Source organism: Tiliqua scincoides, chromosome 4 (genome assembly GCF_035046505.1).
Source record: "Tiliqua scincoides isolate rTilSci1 chromosome 4, rTilSci1.hap2, whole genome shotgun sequence".
In the NCBI taxonomy this organism is placed as follows: domain Eukaryota; kingdom Metazoa; phylum Chordata; class Lepidosauria; order Squamata; family Scincidae; genus Tiliqua; species Tiliqua scincoides.
The window spans coordinates 189,591,855-189,616,262 of NC_089824.1; the positions used below are offsets into that span (position 1 = coordinate 189,591,855).

Sequence of the window (24,408 nt, forward strand, 5' to 3'; positions counted from 1 at the left end):
AAGACTATGTCTCAAGAAGAAATACAGGTTGAGTCTAGTTATTCCTGAGGGTTCCATTCCCACAGCTCACTTGGATGGCAAAAACAGTTAAAGCAAATCCATTTAAAAAACAATGTCCTTTTTGCTCAGCAATTTAAAAACAGCTTTGCTGATCTTTGTGATGCATCAGGCAGATAATCCATTTCTCTCCAGGCCTTTAGAAAGGCTTCACTCCTAGCAGCAGCAAGGGGAAAGAATGGGAGGTGATTCCACTTAGCAGCATTCTTTCCTGTGCTGGGGGGGGGGGGAAGGGAGGGGTCACTTGCCTCAGAGTGAAGCTGTTCTAAGTGTCTGAAGAGAGAATGATTGATGGATTGTCTGCCAGCTGCCCTTTCCCACATTAAGGAAGCTATTGTTAAATGACTTTTTCCTTTAGTTGAAAGGGACCTTGTTGAGATAAAACCAGGGGGTGAAAAATTCGTTGATAATTAGGTTATACCTGTATTCAATTTCAAGTTAGGTTTGTGTGCATGCATAAAGGGCTCAACCTAAATGCAAGCAATTCTTCTGCCAAGAATGAGTAGTGTGATGCTGATATCATGCTGGTAATCCAGTGCCTACGTTAGTAAGCCATTTGCTGTGAAATGGCAATATAGACATTGTTTAACAACAGCAATTTAGAGAAGAAATTTCATTTCTGTCTTTTACAGAGGGCAAGGAAATAAACACAATCAGATTCTCTATTTAAGTAGACTGATGTTTATGACACACAAAAAATACCAGCCCAAAATATACTATTCAAAATGAAAGAGATACTACAAATGCTAGCTTTACCTGTTTAGCACTTCAGTATTAGCAAGTCCTGTGAAACACAAGGGCACAGTGACTGGTAAATATTTAATGATTACAATCAATAAAAAGCAACATTTGGATAGCTATCTTTCTCAAATAAAAAAAGAGGCCAAGGCACAGAAATAAATCGGCGGAGAACTCACACTACATTATCTTCTAAGGCTGCAATCCTATGTACAACTTCCTGGCAGTATGCCCCACTGAACACAATGGGACTTCCTTCCAAGTAGACCTGCACAGGATTGCACTGTAAATTCTGGAAAGCAAAAGGAAATACTTTGGGATTAAAACAAAGGGCCAGCATGGGACATCAGTAGCTCCCCCCCCCTGCAAAGTATAAAATTCAATTTGTTTTTATAAAGGAACAATAAAGGAAGCAATCTGTATTTTGAACTTAGACTTAGGATACAGACTTGTATATTACCATACACTAAACAAATATAAGACATGAGATTTCTCTGTAGGTGGAAGATTATTTTCTATAGGAGAATTAATTCTCAGCATTCAATGTATCCAAATACAAGTTTCAGATATAAGTGAAACAAATAAAAAGCAACCTAGTAAAAACCTGCAGAAACAAAAAAATTCACAATAAAATAGCTACTAAAAGCTCTTCATATTAAGGTGCATCAGAATCAATTTCAAATTAAAATTACTGTCATATCTTTGGCTCCAGGAAACTATGTCCATATATATATTTGTGATGTGTAAGTGTAACATCCACTTGACAAAACATCTTAGATCTAGTTCTCAGGTTGTGTGTTTAGAAAACAGAACTCCCTGAAAAGAAGTGCCACATCATTTTACTCAGGAATGTACAGAAAACATTCTTTTAATCCACACCCACATGGTCCAAAATTACAAGCAATCTTCTGGCTTAATGTTGTGTCCATTTAATACTCTTCAAGTCAATTCCATCCTGTACCATTTCCCACAGTGGGCTGTAAAATGAGAAAAAAAATAACCATCAATTTCTCTGATATACAAACAATGTATATTGATTTATCTAACATCTAGGAAATACTATCAGTAACAACAAAATATTTGTTAGAGTTTTCTCCAAAGAAACTTTAAAAAAAAATCTGTGAAGTATGCCCAAGATGCTCTTATCCCCACAAATCACAATTGAACTGTTTCTAACTGCACAATTTTCCCAGAATTAAAATTCTCGACTCATTGTGCATATCATCTTGAGAGATTAGTTATACAAACAGGTTTATTTAAGAAGTTATTTCTTCTAGACTCCTTACTTAAGAGAAAGATGTGAGCCCCTCACAGAATGCTTATTCTTTCTAATACCCATTTAATTCTAATGGAAACACAAAGGACTAACAGCCCAATCCTATTCACACTTTCCTGGGAGTAAGCCCCATTGACTACAATTGGATTTACTTCTGAGTAGATATGGATAGGATTGGGTTCTAAGTCATTTTACTAGAAATATTTGTTTGGTTCAAGTGTTACTCAGAGAGTCAGTAAACAATACATGAACACACAGCTCCTCCAACTGTCTTTGCACATTCTAACCACTGAACTTGCTTTGGGTAGGATTTTTCTTCCAAACAATGTCTTGGATCCAGAGTTGCATGAGTGAAGGATGGCTTGTGCAATGATGCTTTTCCATCATCTCCTCTTCACAGCAGCTCGATGTGCCCTGAAAAGCCCCTCTCCAGGGCCAAGGATTCTCTCAAAGGGGTTAGGCACAAGGAAAAACTCTCCAAAATCAGAATATTTTTGCAAGAGAGCTCTGCTCGCAGGAGATGCCATGTGGACCCCATCTCCCATCCAATTCACTTCCAGAGGATCCCTGATCCTAAGGAATTTTACAGGAGTGCAGGGGCTTGCTGTGGACAGAAAGCAGCATGAAAGCCACATTATATTAGTCAACTTCTGCTTGCTTAACCCTGCACTTTCCCAGTTCCAATTTAGCCTCTACCAAGCACTCACTACATGGCCTTAAGGAAGCCACTTCCTCTCAGCCTCAGCTTCCCTGCTGCATAATCCTTCCCTGGGGATAATACTTGTTTGCCTTACACAGGTATTTTAAGAAAGACACAAAATAATACATGAGAAGCACTCAGCACACTCAAAAAGTAAACAGCATTTATATAGTAGACCACTTCAGTAATGATGCTCAGAAGAATTTTACCTCATCTCCCTTAATCTCTTGACATGCTGTATGCATTTCTTTACTGCATAATCTACTTCTTCTTCAGTAGTGAAACGACCAATGCCAAACCTGAAAGAAAGCAAAGACACCTATCAGATATAACATAGTGTACAGAAAAGGATGAAATGGGATTCTGTTCCCAGGATAAATGATATAATTCACAAGAACTATTGTCTTTGCCTTATGGATGAGTGAGCCAAGTCTTCATCTGTTCCAATTGCACGCAACACATATGATGGTTCCAAAGATGCAGATGTGCAAGCACTAGTAAAAACAAAAAATTAACACATTTTTACAGAGCTGGTGCAGGAATGAAGATATTAGACTACCCTGCAGTAGTAAATTTTTGATATATTCCTTCCACACCGGATCAACATTGCCTTCCAACATTCTTAACTGACTGTGGCTGCAATCCTAACCACAGTAAGTACCACTGACTATAATGGGACTTACTTCTGAGTAGACACGCATAGGATTGGGCTGTATGTAACTTAGAGCCCAGTCCTGAGCTCTTTAGCACCAGCAGTATGAGTGTCCATTCTCCCCTCTTTCTTTCACACACATGCAGCATTACCTTCCAGAAGAAAGAGCCACATCTTTAAGAGCCATTAGCAGACTCTCTCCTTCCACGTATGCAAAAGATAAGTTAATGCAGCCTGTAGAGTTAACAGAACAGAATCAGCTTCATTGAATATCAAGTTATTGAATATCAAGTTGCATTGAATATCAAGTTGGATTTTTGCAGAATGACAGCACCCACATAATCTTCAACCACCTCCCCAATAACCACAGCCTGATCCTGAGAGAAGTATAGAACCTTATTTCCCATCTCTTTTGAACTGAGCTACTCACCACAGCTCTGTGGCCACTGGAGGCCCACAGCCCAATCTTATTGAGGCTACTGCCCAGTGGTGCCATAATGGCCGCCAGTGTATCCCACAGGGCCAAGGAGTCAGCTGGAAGTCTCCTCAGGTAAGGAACATCGGATCCCTTACCCGATGTTGGGCCCAGGCAGCCGCTATGGGTCTACTCAGATCTGTGCCAGCTCAACTGCCCGTGTGGCACTTTCAGGCACGGCAGCAGGAGACAGAATGCAGCAGCAGCCTCTGCTACCAACCCCAACTTGTTCCCAGGCACCCTGGGCTGCCCAGCCCCTGCCCAGAATCACCTCTTCCCCATTCCCATTCCGCCCCCTTCCCACCACCTGGCAATTCAATTACCCCAGCTGGCAGGCGATGCTCCAGTGCTAGCAGAAGTCTGCCAGTACTGGCCTTGCTGCTAACAGCACAGGGCCTCCAAATGGCCACAACGTGCTTTATGGCATGTTTGCAACCATGCATGTGTCGTTCCATCAGTGGTAACTGGCATAGGATTGGGCCCTCAAACACTAATCCTAGGGGGCATGCAGAAGAACAATGATGCCAGCCCATCCATTATTATTATAGGATTAAAGCCGTGAGGAGAACAAAACTTCAGAAAAATATGGTAAGTAGCACCTTCGGCCATGAAAGGATCCTTCTTCAGTCCTAGTTTCTCCACAGTGGTTTTCCTACTGTCTTACTTCAAATATATGATTTGTAACAAGGAGGATTATGCATGATTTGTAACTCACTGTATTCAACATTTCACAGCAAGTAGTATAGAAATAGAAGACAATTCTCATTTACTGTATGTAAAGTCCTACGACACATTCCTAACTTGCACTGTAACAGACAGGCCAGGTCTTTGGCCCGGGCCACCCCCCCACCCAAAAACGCTCCCTCCCTGCCTCCTACATGCCCTCCCACCACCCTCTTCAACCTCCTGTGCCGGCCTGCCAAAATGTACCGTTTTGCTGGCACAAACTTACCCTCCTGTGACACAGGTCCAGCACTGCTAGGCCAGCACACACCTGTGAACTGATCTAGCCTGCTCCTGAGTAGTAGTGAACATACTTTACAGCTTGTTTCTGGCACTTGAGCTGGCGCAACTTGTGCCAACTCAGGGGTGTGTGTGTGTGTGAGGATTGCTCTGTTGGTCACTACAATCTCTGCTTCAGCATTCTTCATTCCAATTTCATTAACACATAGTAACTGTAGTATACAGATTATCAGGGCTATTATTTAAAATCAATCTAACACTCAGTGTTGATTTCATACATTTTTGCTGCCTCCCCATTTTCTACTTGTCATATATAAAAAATTGTAATTGACATAGGAATGCTACAGACAATATGGAGAACTTTGCTACATTCCAGTTATTACTGGATATCTGGGCTTGCACTCTACAGTCACATCCAGCTCTGACCTACTGTGTGGGTACCTAAACCAACTCTTCTGCACTGATTCACATTTAAGTAAGTTTTGAAAGTTTTTATAAATCTTTATAAAGATGTACTTTTTAAAAGAAAGAATACTTCAGAAGTCCAATTAAGACAAGTATTCTGTAGCAAAGAAATGAAAGTATGCTAACAATACCTGGATAACGCTGCACTGGATCTCCATTCATAACCACATCAGGAATTTCTGACATTATTTTTGTAATGAGTCGGTCAGCTAATAAACTAATTCGTTTATGGTCATACTGAAAAAGAAACAACATCATTAAGTAGCTAATTTACTGATTAAGCCTTGGTTGATTTTGCACAAATTACCACATTAGTCATTTGAACTGTTGATGGAAAAGGAAACACATGTAATATTTGTTAAAACAATTACAGTACTCAGTGGAAACTTTAGCTATAAAAATTATCAGGTATACTTTTACATCAAAATTTGACTACAAGCTAAGTGGATTATCAATATAATATTGATATCAGTCCTATGACAAGCTGCTTCCAGATATGCTAAAGAGTCATACTTTCAAGTCAGAATAGGGGGCCCAACAGAACAGACACAAATTCCACAGTGTTACTAGTTCCTGGAAACAATACTTGCAAGTGGTTGTGAAAACTGCTTGCCTTTTGTTCTAGCAACAAGATACAGGAACCAGGAAAACAATCAGAAATCAGTGTTCTTCAACCTTTTCATGCCACCATGACCCCAATACATAAATATATAAAGTACCTTTAAGTTGCTGCAATCCCACAAATGAGGCTTCATGATCCCATTGGGGTCTTGACCCATAGGCTGAAGAACACTGCTTTAAGCAGTACAGACTAGAGGCACACAGGAATATTTAGCACAGGTCTGCAGTTCTACTAAAATAAATAACTTCCCAAAAACCTCCTAGAAAACAATTCTGCCAAGAAGTCCAAGTCTGGTTTCTTTGTACAAGTGAATTTTGGATATGTGTGAAAAATTAAAAATAAACCGTGCAATGAAATTATAGAACAAAGGAAGACATCCTAGTCAACTGTAATTCATTCCATTAGAGAACTATTTTTTAGACTTTCTACTCCAAAGACTACGTAAGTCTTATTAAGAAGAGCTTTCCAAGAGATCTTCAGCAGACATCTTCCAAGATGATCTTCAAAGAGATCTTCAGCAGACATCAAAAAGGGATTATTAACAGTAGGACTAAATAAAGACTTCTTTGGTTCTGGAAAAATTATGCAGAGAAATGGAATTGATTCTCCTACCTCCATCTCTTCTTGTGCCAATTCACAAGCTGCCCCAAGACCAACTGCTAAAGGAGTCGGCACAGTCCCAGAACGCAAGCCTCTCTCCTGGCCTCCCCCACTCTGTATTGGTTCGATCCTCACTCTTGGTCGACGCCGAACATAAATTGCACCAATCCCTTTAAAAAAGTTGTTTATGTTCACTACATAGATAAAAGACTTTGTATATTGCAAGGGATTTAGAATATTAAGAAAGCTTTTTCTCTTTTGAGGAACCAGTCACCAAGATCATTAAACATAAGGACAATACAGCTGCATTTTACATTTTCAGTCATCCAATTTACTTTTCTAATAGCATGAGTAATTCCTCAAAGACTGAAATCTTCCTTATCCTTCTCTCAAATTAGTCTGTTGTGGGATACTTCTTCACTTCAGAAAGTGAGAAATAATGGAATGGCACCTCAATCCTACACATACTAGCATAAGTAATACACAGGCTTATGAATGCCAAACTCTGTGTTAGGTTGTAGCTGTGGTGTTCAGCGCAGTAGTTTGTACAGAAACAAGCTACTCTGTATTGTATGAGCATACATGGAGATATGCATAAAACATTACGTTATGTGGCTAAGGCATAATTTGCTCCATTTCTGGATGTAACAACATTTCTTGTTGCTCTGCTACAAAGGAGATTTTTTTTCAAATCTGGCATAATACATGCTCACTTTGTTTGCCGCATCAAGGTGACCCTACATAGAAATAGATTAAGGCTGCAATCCTAACGTCACTTTCCTGGGAGTAAGTTCCACTGAACACAACAGGACTTACTTCTGAGTAGACCTGCTTAGGACTGTGCCCTAAATCAAAAATCCATTGGTCCTATTTTCATATACATATTTTGGATTAAGGTGGAAAAACTAAATGGTTTGAAAATCATTAACTAACTGAGCTTCACATCAGGCCTGCCAAAGTAGTCATAGGTGTATTGGAATTGCAGAAGATATTACCGAGGAGATAGGGTGTGGTGTCCACAGTGCCCTTTGCTCTAAGTAAATGCAGGGTTAAAGCCCAGATGGTAGCTGGCAGGGTGCTGCACGGCTGCAGCCACTAGAGGCTAAAGTGAACCTGGGAGCATATAAACAGCACCTGGAGGAACTAGTGGTGTGGGTTGTAGGAGGAGTGCAGGCTGGAGAGGAGACTGACTGGGCTTATAGACTTTGGAATCTGACCTTGGACTGGGACTTGGCATAGTGACTTTGACTTGGATACCCTGACTGATTTGACTGACTTACCTGGAACCTGACCTTGGACTGTAACTTGGCTCTGGACTCTGATTTGGCAACTCTCATTGATTGGACTGGCTTACTTGGAATCTGTGGACTGGAACTGGACTCTGACTTTTGCTTGCTGCAGTGGAGAGTTTCACAAGGGAAACTAATCAGTCTTAAGCGGGCACGAGGCCCAGTGGATTGGGATTTGGTAGAACAATAGGTATCATATCTTGAATGCTAGTTAAGGAAATTGAGGCAAAGAGAAGCCTCAGAAATTTCAACCTAGAAATCACTATTTCTCATCAATGTGAAGAGAATGCAGACAACATAAGTAGCTTGAAGACTGCACTCATATTTAGCTAGTTTCACTACTCTCCCTTTCATATTAAAAAACAAAAACAAATTTTCCCTAAATTTATACAAGACAAAGGGGAGGAAGGAAGAACATACATGCGCACACACTTTCAACTATTGCTATCAAGAGAGAAAGCAGGAACAAATTATTTGCTCTAGATTTGAAATGGGTACTGGTAAGAGTATTCTTAATAGTTGTGTCAGCTTGAGCCTCCCCTACACCTGAAGCAGCATACCACCTGGGCCTAGAACTGAAAGTTCTTGTACCTTTTCCAGAAAGGAAACAAGGAGCACCCTCCTACAGGGAGGTAATTTCATAATTTGGAGGAGGCTGAAGCTGCCTCTGCTAATCATGTTTCCTTAAATAACTTTGGTCTCTATTTTCCTTTATGTCATGCAAAGTGCTGATTGAAATGGATTCATTTGTCCAAGCTGCATTTGAAAGACTAATTAAGCAACATTTAACACGAAAAAAGAATTAAATCTGATAAAATAAGAAAACATCCATACCTTTGGGACCATAGATTTTATGGCCACTAATGCTCATTAAATCAATTTTCATATCATTGACATTCAGAGGAATTTTACCAACTGCTTGTGCAGCATCTGTATGAAAGAAAATTTTGTGGGAACTGCATATCTGACCTGTAATAGAAAAGCAAGAAAGGTCAGAAAGAGGTACTGTTTGAATCTTGCTAACTGTATAAAATATTTTAAAACAAAGATACTGATAGCATTATCCCATGGAAAAGGAGGCTTCAAACTCCTTTTCAGAGACTTTTTTTAAATGTAGTTTTCATTTCTTATAAGTCCCTCTGCCTGCTGTTCCTATGCATGATAGAGTTAAGTTTATTAACATAACTTTTAGCTGCCATTTTTTCAGGTGTTTATTTATAACAATCAACAAGAAGCAAGTTCTTACAGGCTAGTCTTCTGGATAGTTACTCAAAAACAGCTGCATATCTCATTTTAATGTTAATGATAAATGGGAGATATCATTCTCATGCAAGACCTAACAGACCCAATCTAAAACCATGCAATCAGTTCTATTGAAACTGAGGGCACAACCCTAACCCCTTATCCTGCAAGGATAACAACCATCCCAAAGGAAAGGGGGATTTAGACTGGGAGAGTGGAATGAGGGAAAAGGTTAATCATTCCCTTTCCCCAGCACTGTTGCTCCAACAGAAACTGGAGCCTCTCTGCAGCTGCTACAAAGTTGCTGTTTTTCTTTCTTTAAACTATCTCAAGGTTTTCCATGTCATGGTTATTTTGGCCCTCAACTATCTTTGACAGATGCAGCAAAGTTGTTTTCAGACATCAAAACTGAATGACTGATTTGCTTCTAAGCCAATCAATTATTTATTATTTTAATGCTGCCTTCCAGCCTCTGAATGGGGTCCCCAAGGCAGCTTGCAACACAACAAAAGATAATACTTCAATATCAGACAATTAAAGCATTATGACCTATCATAACAAGCCAATCAAAAATTAAACCTATCAAAACAAGATTCAGAACAGCAAGCAAAAAATGAAGAACACAGCAGGAATAATCTTAACTGAAATGCCTGACAAAATAAAAATTGATACCATGTGTCTCGATATAATGGGATTTCATCATCATGCCTTATGAACATTTGGTTTTCTAGCTTAATTAGCAGCTAATTTAGAGCTATGACCCTTATTAATTACTACTTACCAATATCACCAACTGGTTGTTTCACTCCTATTTCATTATTCACAGTCATCACTGAAACTAAGCTCGTGTCTGGTTGTATTGCATTTTTTAGATCCTGGTGGAAACCATAAAAAAAAGAGAAGCAATCCCAGCTGCATGAGTATTGTAAATGAAATCTCTTTTGGATATTATACTGAACTTCATACATTCATACACTAGAAGCAAGCATTGAAGTAGTGGACCATATTATGTATAGAAAATGAAGAACAAGGTGATACATCCCTCAGCAAAGCTAACACCTCTTCCATTACAATGAGGCATCATGCTTTAGACACTGAATTGGGACCAGTACACATCCAAAACTAGTAAAAAGATTGCTGGGCTTTTCAATTGGTTAATGGGTACCTAGAAACAAGCTACTTATTATTTGAACAATAAGATGAAATGTACTCGCCTATAAGTCAATCCTACAGATAAGTCGAGGGCAGGTTTTGAGCCAAAAATCATGGCATTTTCTATGACCCTTGGATACCGCAGGGATTAAACTTAGGGGGGGTGTCTGACTATAGTTTTGTCTGATTTTACCTGAAGCCACCAGATCCTGAAAAATAACCGACTAGTAATTGTTACCCAAGAACTGTTCAGTTTCTAATTTATTAAAAATACTGTATAGTAAAAGATCATAAGATACATTTTTATTCTTTAACTTTTTAAATTCTGGTCTTCACAATCTTTCCGCAAACACTATCAGAGTAAATGCACTCTACACAACATACCAGTAGAACAGTGCTTGGGGTACATGTACTCCCAGGGACACTTGACAGGACCTTTCAGGGTACTTGAAAAAGAACTGAATAATGGCAGAAAAAGGCAAGTAGTGCTCCAGAATGCCTTGCAGGGCCAGCAAGGCAGGAAGGGAGGTAGCTAGTTGGCTGTGAAAGACCCATCAATAGCTAGTTTTTGGTCATCAATTCATGTATGAATCAGTAATTGAAAACCAGCACAATAAAAAGGCTGAAACATAATATGGGACGTGATCAATCACCAAGAATTTCTCAGGACACTTTTGGTGCAAAACAGTGCAAAGGCAGAGTCTTCAGTTCTTCAAACAGATAAAAAGAGAACATACTGTGATGAGTACATGAAGAATGGGCTTTCATATAGAGGAGATGAGGGCTTATATTATTAATATTAATTACAAACATTTTGCTAAAATGAGGGGCACAATTTATGGAAATGGGCTGCCAAGGGATATGCAAGTGAAAAAAGGTTGGGAATCACTGCAGGAGAACCATTAATCAAATCCTTCTTTAAAGTGCCTGGTGTGTTAAGCAGAGGTTCTATATGTAAAATGTAACTTATAACACATAACTGGGAGTGTGCAATTCAATTCATAGTGGAGAGACAAGCAACAAGGAATGACTGTGAGCAAGTGCAATTGCACATAGTTGCAATCTTATTTACTCAGAAGTAGATCCATTGATTCCATGGGAAATCCATTCAATTCCAGAACACATACAATACTCATAGACAGGAAAGGTAAATTACTTGTGGCAAATCTAAGAGGTTAGAACAGCCATTTTCAACCACTGTGCCGTGGCACACTGGTGTGCCACGAATGGTCCCCAGGTGTGCTGTGGGAATTTGGGAGAGGGTCATTTATCAATAGGACCCTTGGGGGATGTGAGCCCCCATTGACAGCACAGTGTGCCTTGTCAATTGTCAAAAAGCTGATGGTGTGCCTTGACCATTTTAGTGCCTTGCCAGTGTACTGCGAGGTGAAAAAGGTTGAAATCACTGGGTTAGAACATATACCTTTTCAATAACTGCTAAAATGATAAAAGGAACTGTCAATTATTTAAAATTCCAGCCAGGTCAGAAGTATATATTGACACACGTCAGTACAATTTAAACCTTAATAATGTTGCTCAAAAGTCCAGCTTTTATGCAAACTTCCTACTGTCAAATATAATAGTTAACATTTAATAACCTCTTTTCAGTTGCTGAAAGATTGTTACACACATAAAGCATACTGATTGCTGGAGCAAAGCTTTTTTCAAAAGATGACAATTTCTATGATACAAAATGCCCCAGAATGATTTAGCCTCATTTAAATAAAAATTGGAACACAACATAAGATCAAACTGTAGCATAACCAAAACCATTTTCTCATTCCTATTACACTAGTAGTGCAGCAAATTGCATTTACAGAGAACAACAGGTGCAATAAATTCCATTTCAAACAATGACCAGGATCCCCAGAAGCCCACATATGTGCACAAATAGCTTCTGTGCAACTGCACATATTAGATGGGCAGCTATTGGTGCTTGTTTGAATACATTCTCTCTTCCAGCAACAACCCTTCATGCCTACTGAACAAGCACTCCAGAAGGTCCCACAACCTTCAGGTGCAGGTTTTGAGAAGACATGGCAGGCTGGGGTGGGAAGGAAATAGTTGAACAGCCCCTCTGTGGAAGCAGACTATTTGCAGTCATTTGGTTTCTGGCTAATGAGATTTCCAGGTTTAACTACACAGCTGGGATTTTAAATCACATTCGATGGGATCTGCATGTGCCTCACTTTGTCTCACTAGCATTCAATAAAGTTACCTCTCCCCCAGTATAACAGATGAGCAGTAAAATAAGTATACCCTTGTCACTTCTAGCCATAACAAACATTTTAACAGCTTTTATCTGGGCAGCTACCTTTAAAGAGCATTCATATTGTGAATGGAAAAACCTGTAGCCAAGGAAAAGCAAAATGGCACTCTGCCTTCACATGGATACAAACTTAGATGTAGTGACTTACTGTTAAATCTATAAGCCCATTTTTCTTTACAGGCAAATATGTTACTTGGAATCCCTCAGCTTCTAGAGCACGACAAGAATCCAGGACACACTTATGTTCAGTTTGTGTTGTAATTATGTGCTTCTTTCTGGATTTATAGAATCTTGCAATGCCCTTTAAACAGATAGAGTAAAGCAAGGTTAGATAAACAATTCTGGAAACAAGTCATTTTTAGAAATAGTCAGAAATGCAAACACCCAGTTACTTGGTTGCTTAAAATAATAATAATAAAATAATATACAGTATTTATATACCGCCTTTCTTGGTCTTTATTCAAGACTTTATTCAAGGCGGTTTACACAGGCAGGCTTATTAAATCCACGCAGGGATTTTTACAAATTGAAAGAAGGTTCTCTCTTTCAAGAACCACCACATTCAAGATGTTACGCTCCGATCTGGTTTAACATTCTGGCCTCCATCCTCCCACGCTCCGAGCAGATGGAACAGCTCAGCTGCAGCTTGCCAGCTGCTTCAAGGTCGCACGGTGCCGGTGGCCTCGAACTGCCGACCTTGTGGATGTTAATCTTCAGGCAAATGGAGGCTCTACCCTCTAGACCAGACCTCCTGCCCTTAAAAAGCCCAATCCTAAAGGCGGTGCCACCGCCGAGTGCAGCAGCACCAAAATGGCTACTGCTGCATCCAGCGACCCCGCAATAGCTGCCTGAGGTCTCCTCAGGGGAAGGGAACTTTCCAGCCCAACATGGAGTTCAACTCTGTTCTGCTGGTGCCAGCCCCTTCTGCCCTGGTTCCTCCTCCCACCGCCATCCAGAGCTCTTACCTAGCTCTGGGCAGCATCAGGCTGGTGCTGGTTCAGCACCAGCCTGATGCTAACACATGGTGTCACAGGCATGCCTTATGGCACGCTTGCTACACCCGGCACTGGCATATCCTTATACCACCGGTGCTGAAGAGCTCAAGATTGGGCTCTAAAGCAAAGTATTAATCAAACATTCATTGCATCCTAATCCATGCTTGCCTACTCAGCATTTCACATACCTGCTAAAGTGAGCTGTAGTTCACAAAAGCTATGTCACAATAAATGTTAGTTTTTGAGGTGCTATATGAGTGTGTGCTGCAACTATCTAACAAGGCTACCCCAAGTTCAATGGTTTGTATTCCAAATCCTACAGGCAGAAGAAAGTTTACAATTTTACAGAAGATTAATTAAAGTGTTGATGACTAAAGTAGGTTGCAGTAAGACGCTGGTTCCCAACAAGTGATCTGTGGATCAGAGGTGGTCTGCGAGACCCTGAGAAGTGGTCCATGAGGCCTCAGAAAAAAATAGCCTTTGATCACTTCCAGTGTCTTGCAGAGTAAGTGCTCTCCCATAGACCACCAGAGAGGGCAAAGAACAAACTGCCTGCAGCTGCAACTGGTACTGAAGTCTCAGCTGTGGCTGCAAATAGTTCCTTCTCTCTCCTCTCTAGTAGTCCATTGGGGAGTGCTCGCTCAGGAAATGAGCTCATTTAAAGCAGAATGCACACAGCAACTGTCTGTTCTGAGTCTTACCATAACTCCCGTCTATATTCAGGCACACCAAAAAGAACAATAACACTTCAGAACTAGAGCAGGGATAACAAGCTTTCAGTTCCCAAACAACCATATATTATTTAATATCATCAACATTTGGCATTACATCATTACCTTAACTGCAATATTGTTTGATTCTGTTGCCCCACTGGTAAAAATAATCTCTCTAGGATCTGCTCCTATTAGTGATGCAACTTGCTGAAGAGAGAAAAAAATAGAGAAAAAACACATTAATATAAGTTCCAACATTTTTCCAGGTAATTTCTGTTGAGTCTTGCACAACAGACCTGTTTAATAGCTCAGAAGGAACAAGTCTATAATTAAATAAGAACAATGTACAAGTCTCACCTGTCTGGCTTTTTCCATGGCAGACTCGCTCTCCCAACCATAGGCATGAGTTCTGGAGTGTGGGTTGCCATAGTAATGCATGAGATAAGGCAACATGCTGTCCAAAACCCTAGGATCCTAGCACACAAGACACACATTTTCTTTTACTTCATAATTGGTTCTTTTGCGTGTGCACACACATATACCCCACACTTCGTTTTATTCTCCCCCTCCCCTAGTCTGAAATATACTGAGGGCCCAAACCTATTCAACTTTCTAGCCACGATGCAGCCCCAAGATAAAGTAACAAACATTCCCTGACCTTGAGGAGGCCTCTGTGACTGCCCCCACTATCACAGGATGCAGCGCACACCATATTGGCATGGCTTCATCAGTGCTGGAAGGTTGGATAGGACTGGGTCCTCAGTCATGTTATTAAGGCTCTGTGTCTCTGTATGTTCAGACTTGAAAGCAAGTCACACTGAAATCAATAAACCTATTTTTGTATAAATATAAATAATTATAGGCTATATACATTGTTAGTCATCTCTTGCCTTCAGATTAACCAAGGTTTTCTCACAAATCAAATTTATCTGTGCAAATAGCAGACTAGGGCTGTAATCCTAAACACATATACAAAAAGCCCACTGAAAGACTGTGGACAATTCTGAACAAGCATGCATAGAAGTGTGTTGTATATGCAGTTTACTAACATTGCAATCCTATGCATCTGGAACTCTGGGCAGTATGTGAGGAAAAGACTGATGTCTATGTTGTGGTGTCTTTGTATATTTTTGTTTTGTTTTGTTCTTTCTCTGTATTTTATGCCAATAAAGGTCTACTGAACTGAATCCTATGCATGTTTATTCAGAAGTCAGTGTGTCCAAAGGGGCTTACTGCCAGGAAAGTGTGTATAGGTCTGCAGACTACGACACTACCCTTTTCCAAAATGTTACTTGGTTCACAAACCAGAGGAGTAGTTGCTTGGACATCCATGTACAGTGGTCGAAGTGAAGATTCATCAGCATTTCCTAGACAAAGAAATGGCTATATGAATTATGGAAGTAAGTTAACACCAAAACACGACCAATTTTCCTCCCTCCCATGCTCTATTACCTGTGAAAAAATTAAGTAAACTATAGGCCATGAAATAACACTAGTAAGGGTGTTAAGCAAAAGTAAACAGTTTTGAAAAAGGTTATTTACTCATACATGTGGAATAATCTACACACTTCCATTAATACAAAAAGATCTGAATATTCCTTTTACTAACTTTCTTAACTCTCAAAATAGTTGCACTAATTAAGTTCAACTGCTCTCCAAGTTAAAATATACAGGACTGGAGAGCTCAAGTCAGGTATGGTATACTTTGTTATTTTATAATAATTTAAAACATTATTTCAAACAGAAACAAATTAAATCTTTTGAATTTAAAATATATACAAATTTAACCGGCACTACAAACAAATTACAACAAAATTCACAGTGAACACTTCCAAAAAACAAAATGATCACTATTATACTTCTTTGTTTAGCAGACAAACAAGCAATTTCCAAGTTTAGTCTGATAAACTGTTTTCAGACTGCTGTTTTTCATTGGGGTTGCTAAAGGAACACTACGCTATCCCATACATACTGCTGGTTTACTTACTTCTAAGTAAGTTCCATTAAACTTAATGAGACTTATTTCTGAGTAGTTATGCATAGAACTGGGTTGTAAGATTGGCAACACGGAGTTGATGTTTGTAGTTTTTTTTAACAGCTCTCCAGCCAAGTAGCCTGCAGCATCAGTGACTCCCACATGTAAACAATCGCTTCACCCACTGCAGAGCAACACAAATTTAATTTTTATGGAGAAGAGAACCAGTGAGAAACTAGGAGGTGTAGCTGTTGTATCATTATTAATACTATTACTATGAAATTGTCACACAGTCAGGTAGGTGTTATCAACTGGCTTGTTTTATCCAGGCATCAAGTCCTTCCCAAGAACCTGGGATGCCTGGCTTTTATCCTATTTTGCTATTATAAACATTGTCATAAAATGTAAGCTGTTCCCAGCAGTGAAGTCACTAAGGTTTGTGTCACCCAGTGCGGGAGGCCAGCATGTCACCCCCATGGGGGATTTCCTCCCATGCAGTGGCGTGGTGTTGCACCATCCCCAACTCCCCTGCTGGTTTTTTGGCTATAAATTTTGAAAGAATAGATACTTAAATGCCGTTTTTTTTGTAGCATTCTGCATGAAATTATGCATCAAATTATACAAAACATGATGGTATTATTCATGTTTAAAAACATGAATTTAAAGATTTAAAAAATTTTGGCTAGTAGTGGTGTCAACCCCTGAGCATGTTACCTGGTGTGGCCCACCCCCCTTAGTGATGCCACTGGTTCCCAGTAAAGCTGCTTTTTGCAGTTGATTGCTGGTAATTTCTGTGCCCCCCCCCCATGCTGTTAAAGTGCTCTTTAAGGTGCTCTTCAATTTGGGATAGTACCGAGGGCACTAATCACCACTGGGAACACTGGTCTACTTATGCTACATCCTTTCAATTTCTATGTAAATCTTTGTATTTTGCTATTTTTCCCTGTTCTTTTTCTTCTTCTCTGCTATCACCTGGTATTGCAACATCAATGTTTTTGACTTGTTTTTCTTCTTTCTCAACTACAGTTATGTCTGGTGTACACCACACACCAGCAAACAGTCACTCAGTGGCATTGCTGGGGAGGGGTAGAGGAGGTGTAGGCTACACCAGATGAAACCACAACTGACCAAAATTTTTTTCAAATTTTGCTATTTTCAAATAATACCATCATGCTATATATCATTCAATGTGTAAATTCATGCAGAATGCAATGAAACAAACTGGGTTGAAATATCTCTATCAAAAGTTACAGCCAAAAAACCAGTGGGTATGGTGCAATCATACATCACCATGCCCACCACCCAAGGTGTCACTTACGCACTGCATGGGAGGAGGTCCATCATGGGAGTGATGAACTGGCCTCCCACACTGCAAAACCTAGTGATGTCACTGCAGTCATTAGAAAAGACCTTGTCCTGGGGTGAAAAGGGACAGCTACTCTCCCCCTGCTAAATACGAGCAACACTTGGAAAAAGCAACTCTTGCACTGTTAGCCAGGGATGCATGTTCTCTGGCTGCACGTGTGTGTGTGGGGGGTGCGTTGTCTGGCTGAACTTGTGCTTGCACTGGCACGTGTGTGTGGTATGTTCTCTAGCTGTGCTTGCATGTGTGTGTGGTACATTCTCTGATTGTGCTTGTAAATATGTGGCACATTGTCTGGCAGCATTTGCACGTGTGTGTGACGCTCTCTGGCTGTGCTTGTGTGTGAGAGAGACATTTTCTGGCTTTGCTCGTGTGGGCGACTTTTTCTGGCTTTGCTCCTGCGTGTGTTCCACAGCGCAGCACTTGCAAAGCGAAGCCTCCCTCCCTCCCTCCCTCCGCCTCGGGGCTCCTGCAGCCAGCCCTGCCACCGGAGCGCCGAGGCAGCGGGCGCCGGCTGGGCTGGGCTGGGCTGTGCCCTCGGGAGCTCCGGCGCCTACCTTGCGGCTGCCCCGAAAGCCGCCTGCTGCCTCCAAACCCCAGCAGCCCCCTCCGAGCCCGCGCCGCCGCCGGCCGCAGCACCCACATCGCCCGTCTGCCAGGCAGCCCGCAGCCCCGCCTTCCTGCCCAGCCGGGAGGAGCTGCGACGCCGACCTTCGCCCGGGCACGTCAGCGCCGCGCGACGGAAGGACAGGCCGCGCTGGGACGAGCCGCTCGGGGGAGACTCGGGATCGACGGCGCTCGAGGTGAGGGCGGGGGAGCGTCGCTGCTCGGGGCCTGGCCGCCCGCCCCGCTCCGTGCTGCGCTCAGGCCCCGCCTCAGCCCCTTGGCGCTCATCCCTGGGCCTGAGGGCTGCAGCCTGTCCGCTCCTACCCGGGAGTAAGCCCCGTTCACTAGGACGGGACTTGCTCGGAGGAGACACGCACAGGGCTGGCTCTGAGGCTGCAGTGCTCGCCACACTTTCCTGGGAGTAAGCCCCGTTGACTACCAAGGGGCTTACTTCTGCGTAGACACGCCCAGGGCTGGGCTCTGAGCAAGTCTTCCAGGAGAGGAGTCGAGGGAACCTGCCAGTGAGAGAACATGGCCCGTGAAAGAATCCGGGCCTCTTGCTCTTGGACCAGTTTCCACCCTGGTCTCCCTTTAGGGCCTTGTGTGACTGTTCCCAAGGTGGGGATTTCATCACTGGCCAAACAGAATTCTAAAGTCATGAAATGATGGCGTAGGGCCAACCCCACCCCACTTGCCAGCACCAGTGCAGCCCCAGGTGAGGGAACAAGTGTTCCCACACCTTGAGGAGGCCTCTGTGACTGCTGCCCCACCACCAGGTGCAGTGCATGCCCCACTGGCACTGGAAAATTGGAGAGGACCCTTATTGGGCTCTTAGCCAATTCTGCTTCCTTAAATGCTTTATGGGGATTTGAACCTCTAGCTGCTGTTGGGTTAAAAAAAGAATCAATTTTTTTGAACTGATTGCTTGATAATCGGTGTGTTTGGAACACTGATTGTTAAACTGGCCTTCTGAACATTGCTGAGCCACATCTGCCTCTCATACTGCATCTTCCTTTGTTGTTTTGAAGAAAGTTTAGAAAGTTCCTTTAAGGAGTTGTTGGTTTTAATGTTATTTCACCTTCATCTAAGTGGGAAAAGTGCAGGTTTGCACATGCAGCCATCTAGAAGTACAAGGCTTAAATGATAATGCCTCCTATAAGAGAAAACTGCTTTTTAGACAGTAATCCTAATACCCACTCACTATATACACTAGGGCGTGTATAGCCCTAGTGAACACAGTGGAACTTATTTCTGAGTAAACCTGTGGGATTTTGCTGTTAGTTAATTTACCAGTTAGTTCTAAGGTAGAAACGACTCCCTCAAGGTAAAATGCATGCTCTTTTAAAGAGGCTGAAAATGTCTTCTTGGCAGTTGTCTCTGGAACTCTATCCTGTTGGACATCAGGACTATTCTTACAGATAGAAGGAATAAGTGACAGATATGTATTTAGTTTGTACTTTTGTTTTCTAGATGCCTGTGACAGTGGGGCCATATGGTCAGTCTCAACCCAATTGCTTTGACAGAGTGAAAATGGGCTTCATGATGGGCTTTGCTGTTGGTATGGCTGCAGGTGCACTATTTGGCACGTTTTCTTGCCTCAGGTACGTTGGAGACTGGCTGCACTTGAATTTGCTATAAATTCTAGAAAAAAAACCTCTTTTACCACCTGGGTATCAATGGCTGGAACAGAGTGCAAAAATTAATACTATAAAGTTAGCATCTCAACTAGTGCTTTCATCATCTGAAGCCACAGAGACTGTTCCACGTGGAAAGAATTGGAATGCTTATTCTGATCAGAGGAAGCTTCAATTTACAGGGAAAATTCTCCTTCTCTCTCCACTCGTCCTCCAGAGGAACTATTCTTATGCTTTCCTGATAGCCACCACTTATCCCATCTTTCCCAGCCCAGAAAAGAACACTGAGATGCCATTCTCACAAATATCCACCTTTGGTAAGGTATCCAAATTGGGCCTACTAAGGGCCTAATCCTATCCTAATTTCCAGTACAGATGTAGCCACAATGCAGCCCTGAGATAAGGGAACAAATGTCTTATGTTGAAGAGGTTTTTGTGACCCCCCCCCGGCCGCAAATGCAACATGTGCCCTGTTAGCATGGCTGCATCAGCACTGGAAAATTGGATAGGATTGGACCCTAAATTAACAGGGTGTGGTTTTTCCCTTCATCCTAAGCACTCAACACAAGTGTGAGTACATTTTAAAGTGTTTGTTAAGAATGAAGAAAGCAGAGCATAAGCCCTCAAGACAAGTTATTAAAAAGGCACATTTAAGAGAACAACACACAATAGAAGTAAAATAAACTATCTAACCCTAAGTACTTGGGTTCATGGAGGTAGTCAGTAGTTCTGTAAGTTTGGGAGAAGGCGGAAGTTCCCTGTGCGCAGCAAAGGACCGACCTATGGCATCATTGCCAGAAAACAGTCAATAGCAAAAGGCAAATTCCAGTCACCCATTTTTCTAGCACCACCTTGGAGCCAATCAGAAATAGGATCTAACATTTTCCACTAGCATACAACAACTTTGTCGTCTCTTTAGACATGTAATCCCCTGCTAATTGGGTAAGAGGCACTTTTTCAAGTGGGTGCTCCTTTTTTTAGCAGGGGGAGAGTAACTGGGCCACCTCACCCCAGCACTGTCTGTACTAGTGTTTATCTGCTGGTATTCATTTGTATCTTTTTAGATTGTGAGCCCTTTTGGGACAGGGAGCCATTTAGTTATTTGATTTTTCTCTGTAAACCGCTTTGTGAACTTTTAGTTGAAAAGCGGTATATAAATACTGTTAATAATAATAATAATAGCCTAATACTAACAGCCTTTATTCACTCATTTAGCTCTGAGTTTCTTCTGAATTCCTAGCTGTATCAGCTGTTAACCTGTGTTGGGCTCTGAGGCTTGGGGGGGGATAGTATTGAGCGGCCACTGCCCCTTCCTAGCCCTAAACACCCTGCAGTCCACCTTCCCACCCCCGCCCAATTTTGTTCTCTCCCCACTTTCTCCTGCTCGCCCCCCAACCTGAAACCCTTACTGCCCAGTGCTCATGTTGCACATCCCACTGGTATGGTGGGCCAGCACTAGCCTCCCTGCCGGCATCTCTCCCCTCCCGGCCACCACAACAAGCCTTGTGGCACATTTGCAATTATGCAAAAAATGCACAAGCAAGCAATGCTGCCCAGGCAGAGGAGCAGTGGGTTTACTTTTGAGTAAAGTAAATACAATTTTCACCTTTAGTTATAGTAAAGAGAAATATGATGAACATTTGTGCTTTTATAATCAAATTGCAATGTATTATCTCAAAAGCAAATATTGTCAAATTACTATAACCCTGCAATAAAATAATAGCAGCTTGTATGTCTAAGTAAATTTGATGCAGCCTCATCATCACAAAGGCAAAGTAAATGTTTATTGTACATGAGCCATAGTGAGTTGAGAAGATACACTGATATTGCCTCTTCTCTATACAACTAAACCAGAAATGAGATTTGTTGTCAGTAAGTCTCTGTGAGATGACTGCTATTTTTTGTAGGGTTTTACTAAAGAAATGCTTTACTTTTCTGGTATAAAGTATCATTAATTTTATAAATAAATATTTTATAAATATTTACTTTTCCTGCATTTCTTTCATGCAAGTAAAAGATTGAGATAAAATATTGAGAAAAAAATTACCTCAGAGAATGTTTGATACCAAAAATTCCATCTTTACTGTACTTTGTCAAGGTATAGGAATACACAGATTCTTGTGGGTTTTTCCCCCCTCAACCCTGAAAACTTGGGGTATTTCACAACAGCCTGTTTTATTTTCATCTTCTTCCATAACATTGCAATTATTTTCAAACAAGATGACTATTTAATTAGAATTTTGCTTGCATGCAACTCATTTGTGGCAAATATTTGTGTTTTATGAGTTAAAATCATGACACCAATGGTTTATATCTATGCTGGAGTACAAAATAAATATTAATGGATTTACTAGAACAGTGGTTCTCAAACTGTGGGTCACGATCCACCAGTTCGTGTAACACTTCCCCATCCCTTTAAGGGGCGGGGGAAGGGGAGGGAGGCCGTGATGCGATCCTAGGGATCGCATTGCTAAGGGGGGTGAGGGGGTGCTTCTGCCCTACTTTACATGATGCTGGGCTGCAGGAGATGTGGGGAGCTCTGTGCAGCCCTCTGCAGTGCTCCCGAGGCTTGGAACTTTCACTGAAAGCGGGCGCAAAGCACTTCCGTTTTGCACTGCACCCGCTTTCAGTGAAAGTTCCAAGCCTCGGGAGGGCTGCACAGGGCTCCCCACACCTCCTGCAGCCCAGCATCCTGTAAAAGTAAGGCACAAGCGCCCGCCCCCTTAGCGACGCGTGTTGCTGCCCTAGCTCCTCCCCCACAAGAACTTACTGAGGGAATAAAGCTCCCTCAGAGTTTGGGTACCTCTGTACTAGAAGATTATTCAAGAGTTTGTTTATACATAAGCCTAGGAGGCAGTATGAAACACTGAATAATCCTTCTGCTCTGCCATTATCTGTTAATGGAAATTGTTGAAAAGCAGTATTAAATAAATGCACCCTGTATTTAGTCTGTAACTTATTTCCATGATTTGTAGATATCTGACTCTTTATTGTTAAAGTTCTGCACATCACGATCACAACATAAGCACATACACCCTAGTGTAGGACCATAAATATTTTTTATTCAATAATAAAAATACTCTGAATAAAATTCAGATGTTATTCTTCTAAAAGTAAGCTTTTTACAACTTATTTATCAGTTTTCCAAATGTACACATTTTTATTTTTTCCAACACTTCTTGAAATGAAAATACTGGAAAATAATGGAAATACTGGATTTGAAAAATAAACCACTTTTGACTTGTAGAATGAGTAAAATTGTTACCAGTAGTATTGATATTAAAAGCTCTTAGTAGTGTCAGAAAGAATGGAGAGTTACTCAAGGCAAGCCTAATTATGACTTTTTGGGCCAAATACTATCCAACTTTCCAGTGCCAATGCAACCCCAAGTTAAGGGAACAAATGTTATCCTGAGGATGTCTCAGTGATTGCCACCCCAGCACAGGATGCAGTTTATGCCCCATTGGCATGACTATATTGGTGCTGGAAGGTTGGATAGGATTGGGCCCTTAGTTTTCTTTGAACAGCAGAATGCCATGATATCTTACAAACTGTTTTTTTAAGCTTCAGAAGTGGTCAAGCTTTTAAAAGCTTCAAAAGTGAACATGGTCTTGGAGAAATGCAAATCCAGAATTACACTGACATCACAGAACTGATTGTACAAGAATGTTTTTAGTTGGGGTAATAGTTTAGATTCTGCTTGTTTCAAGTGGGGGGGGGGATTAAGAGTATTTCTTTTAACTAAGCCAAATGACTGGAAGTGTCAAGAAGGATCACACACAAAAGGTTCTACAGGTAATTCTTGTTTTCCATACGGTCAGTAAGGGGTAGATTTGCTGACAGACACTGAAGGGCAGCTTCTAGCTTCCCATGGCTTATAGACAAAAGGAATCTCTGTTCTATTTCATAGGAGCCAACAAACTCTTTAAGTCACTGCAGAGCATAAAGGCACACTTTTGACACCTTGCAAATTAAAAAGTCATTTAGATTCAAAATATTCTTTCCCACCTCAATTATGAAAAATAAACCCTTGTGCAATATGTTTTGTTTTCTCTTTTAGGATTGGCATGAGAGGGCGAGAACTGATGGGCGGTGTTGGCAAAACCATGATGCAAAGTGGCGGTACATTTGGGACATTTATGGCCATTGGCATGGGAATCCGCTGTTAACTTAGAATGTTAATTTTTTTTTACCATGGAGACTTCTGCCCCTGCTGTGTAATATAATAGTAATTAAAAAAAAATTTGTACCAGGACTAAGTAACTAGTCAAAACTCTCAAGTTACTGCCTTTATTACTGTAGCAGCAGTTTCCAAATGTACATCTTTACAAATTAAGTGGAAAATACTGAAGCAAAAAAATTACTTCTGGCTATACAGTAAATAACCAAATTGACTTGAAATAAATCACAACCACATTCTACAAAAAGTTCTGTTTTTGATTGGATTCGGTTTCTGTTCTGTTTAATTGGATAACAATTGTTTCTTATTTGTGTAATCTGAGGTTGCTACCAGATCAGTGGTAAATTTCACTCAAAGAAATCTTTAGGCTTAGATGGTAGTTTTGCATTGTATTCATGAGGTCTAGAATGTCTGCAAGCATCAAGTTGATATAGTTACTATA

General features: G+C 41.1%; 2 protein-coding genes across 2 annotated transcripts; one reads left to right on the top strand and one right to left on the bottom strand.

Annotated features, from left to right (window-relative positions):
• Window positions 1–722: 722 nt before the first annotated feature.
• On the bottom strand, window positions 723–18,226 carry NFS1 (NFS1 cysteine desulfurase). The gene is made up of 13 exons (XM_066625196.1): window positions 18,104–18,226; window positions 15,514–15,575; window positions 14,566–14,682; window positions 14,332–14,415; window positions 12,649–12,801; window positions 9,861–9,954; window positions 8,672–8,806; window positions 6,561–6,718; window positions 5,458–5,563; window positions 3,576–3,657; window positions 3,182–3,265; window positions 2,981–3,070; window positions 723–1,772 (listed from the first exon to the last, which is right to left on the bottom strand). The coding sequence occupies exons 1-13, from the start codon at window positions 18,189–18,191 to the stop codon at window positions 1,709–1,711; spliced, it is 1,317 nt and encodes a 438-aa protein (XP_066481293.1). The 5' UTR covers window positions 18,192–18,226; the 3' UTR covers window positions 723–1,708.
• Window positions 18,227–18,245: 19 nt separating this feature from the next.
• Window positions 18,246–24,213, top strand: ROMO1 (reactive oxygen species modulator 1). The gene is made up of 3 exons (XM_066625197.1): window positions 18,246–18,349; window positions 19,623–19,753; window positions 23,847–24,213. The coding sequence occupies exons 2-3, from the start codon at window positions 19,623–19,625 to the stop codon at window positions 23,953–23,955; spliced, it is 240 nt and encodes a 79-aa protein (XP_066481294.1). The 5' UTR covers window positions 18,246–18,349; the 3' UTR covers window positions 23,956–24,213.
• The last annotated feature ends 195 nt before the right edge of the window (window positions 24,214–24,408 follow it).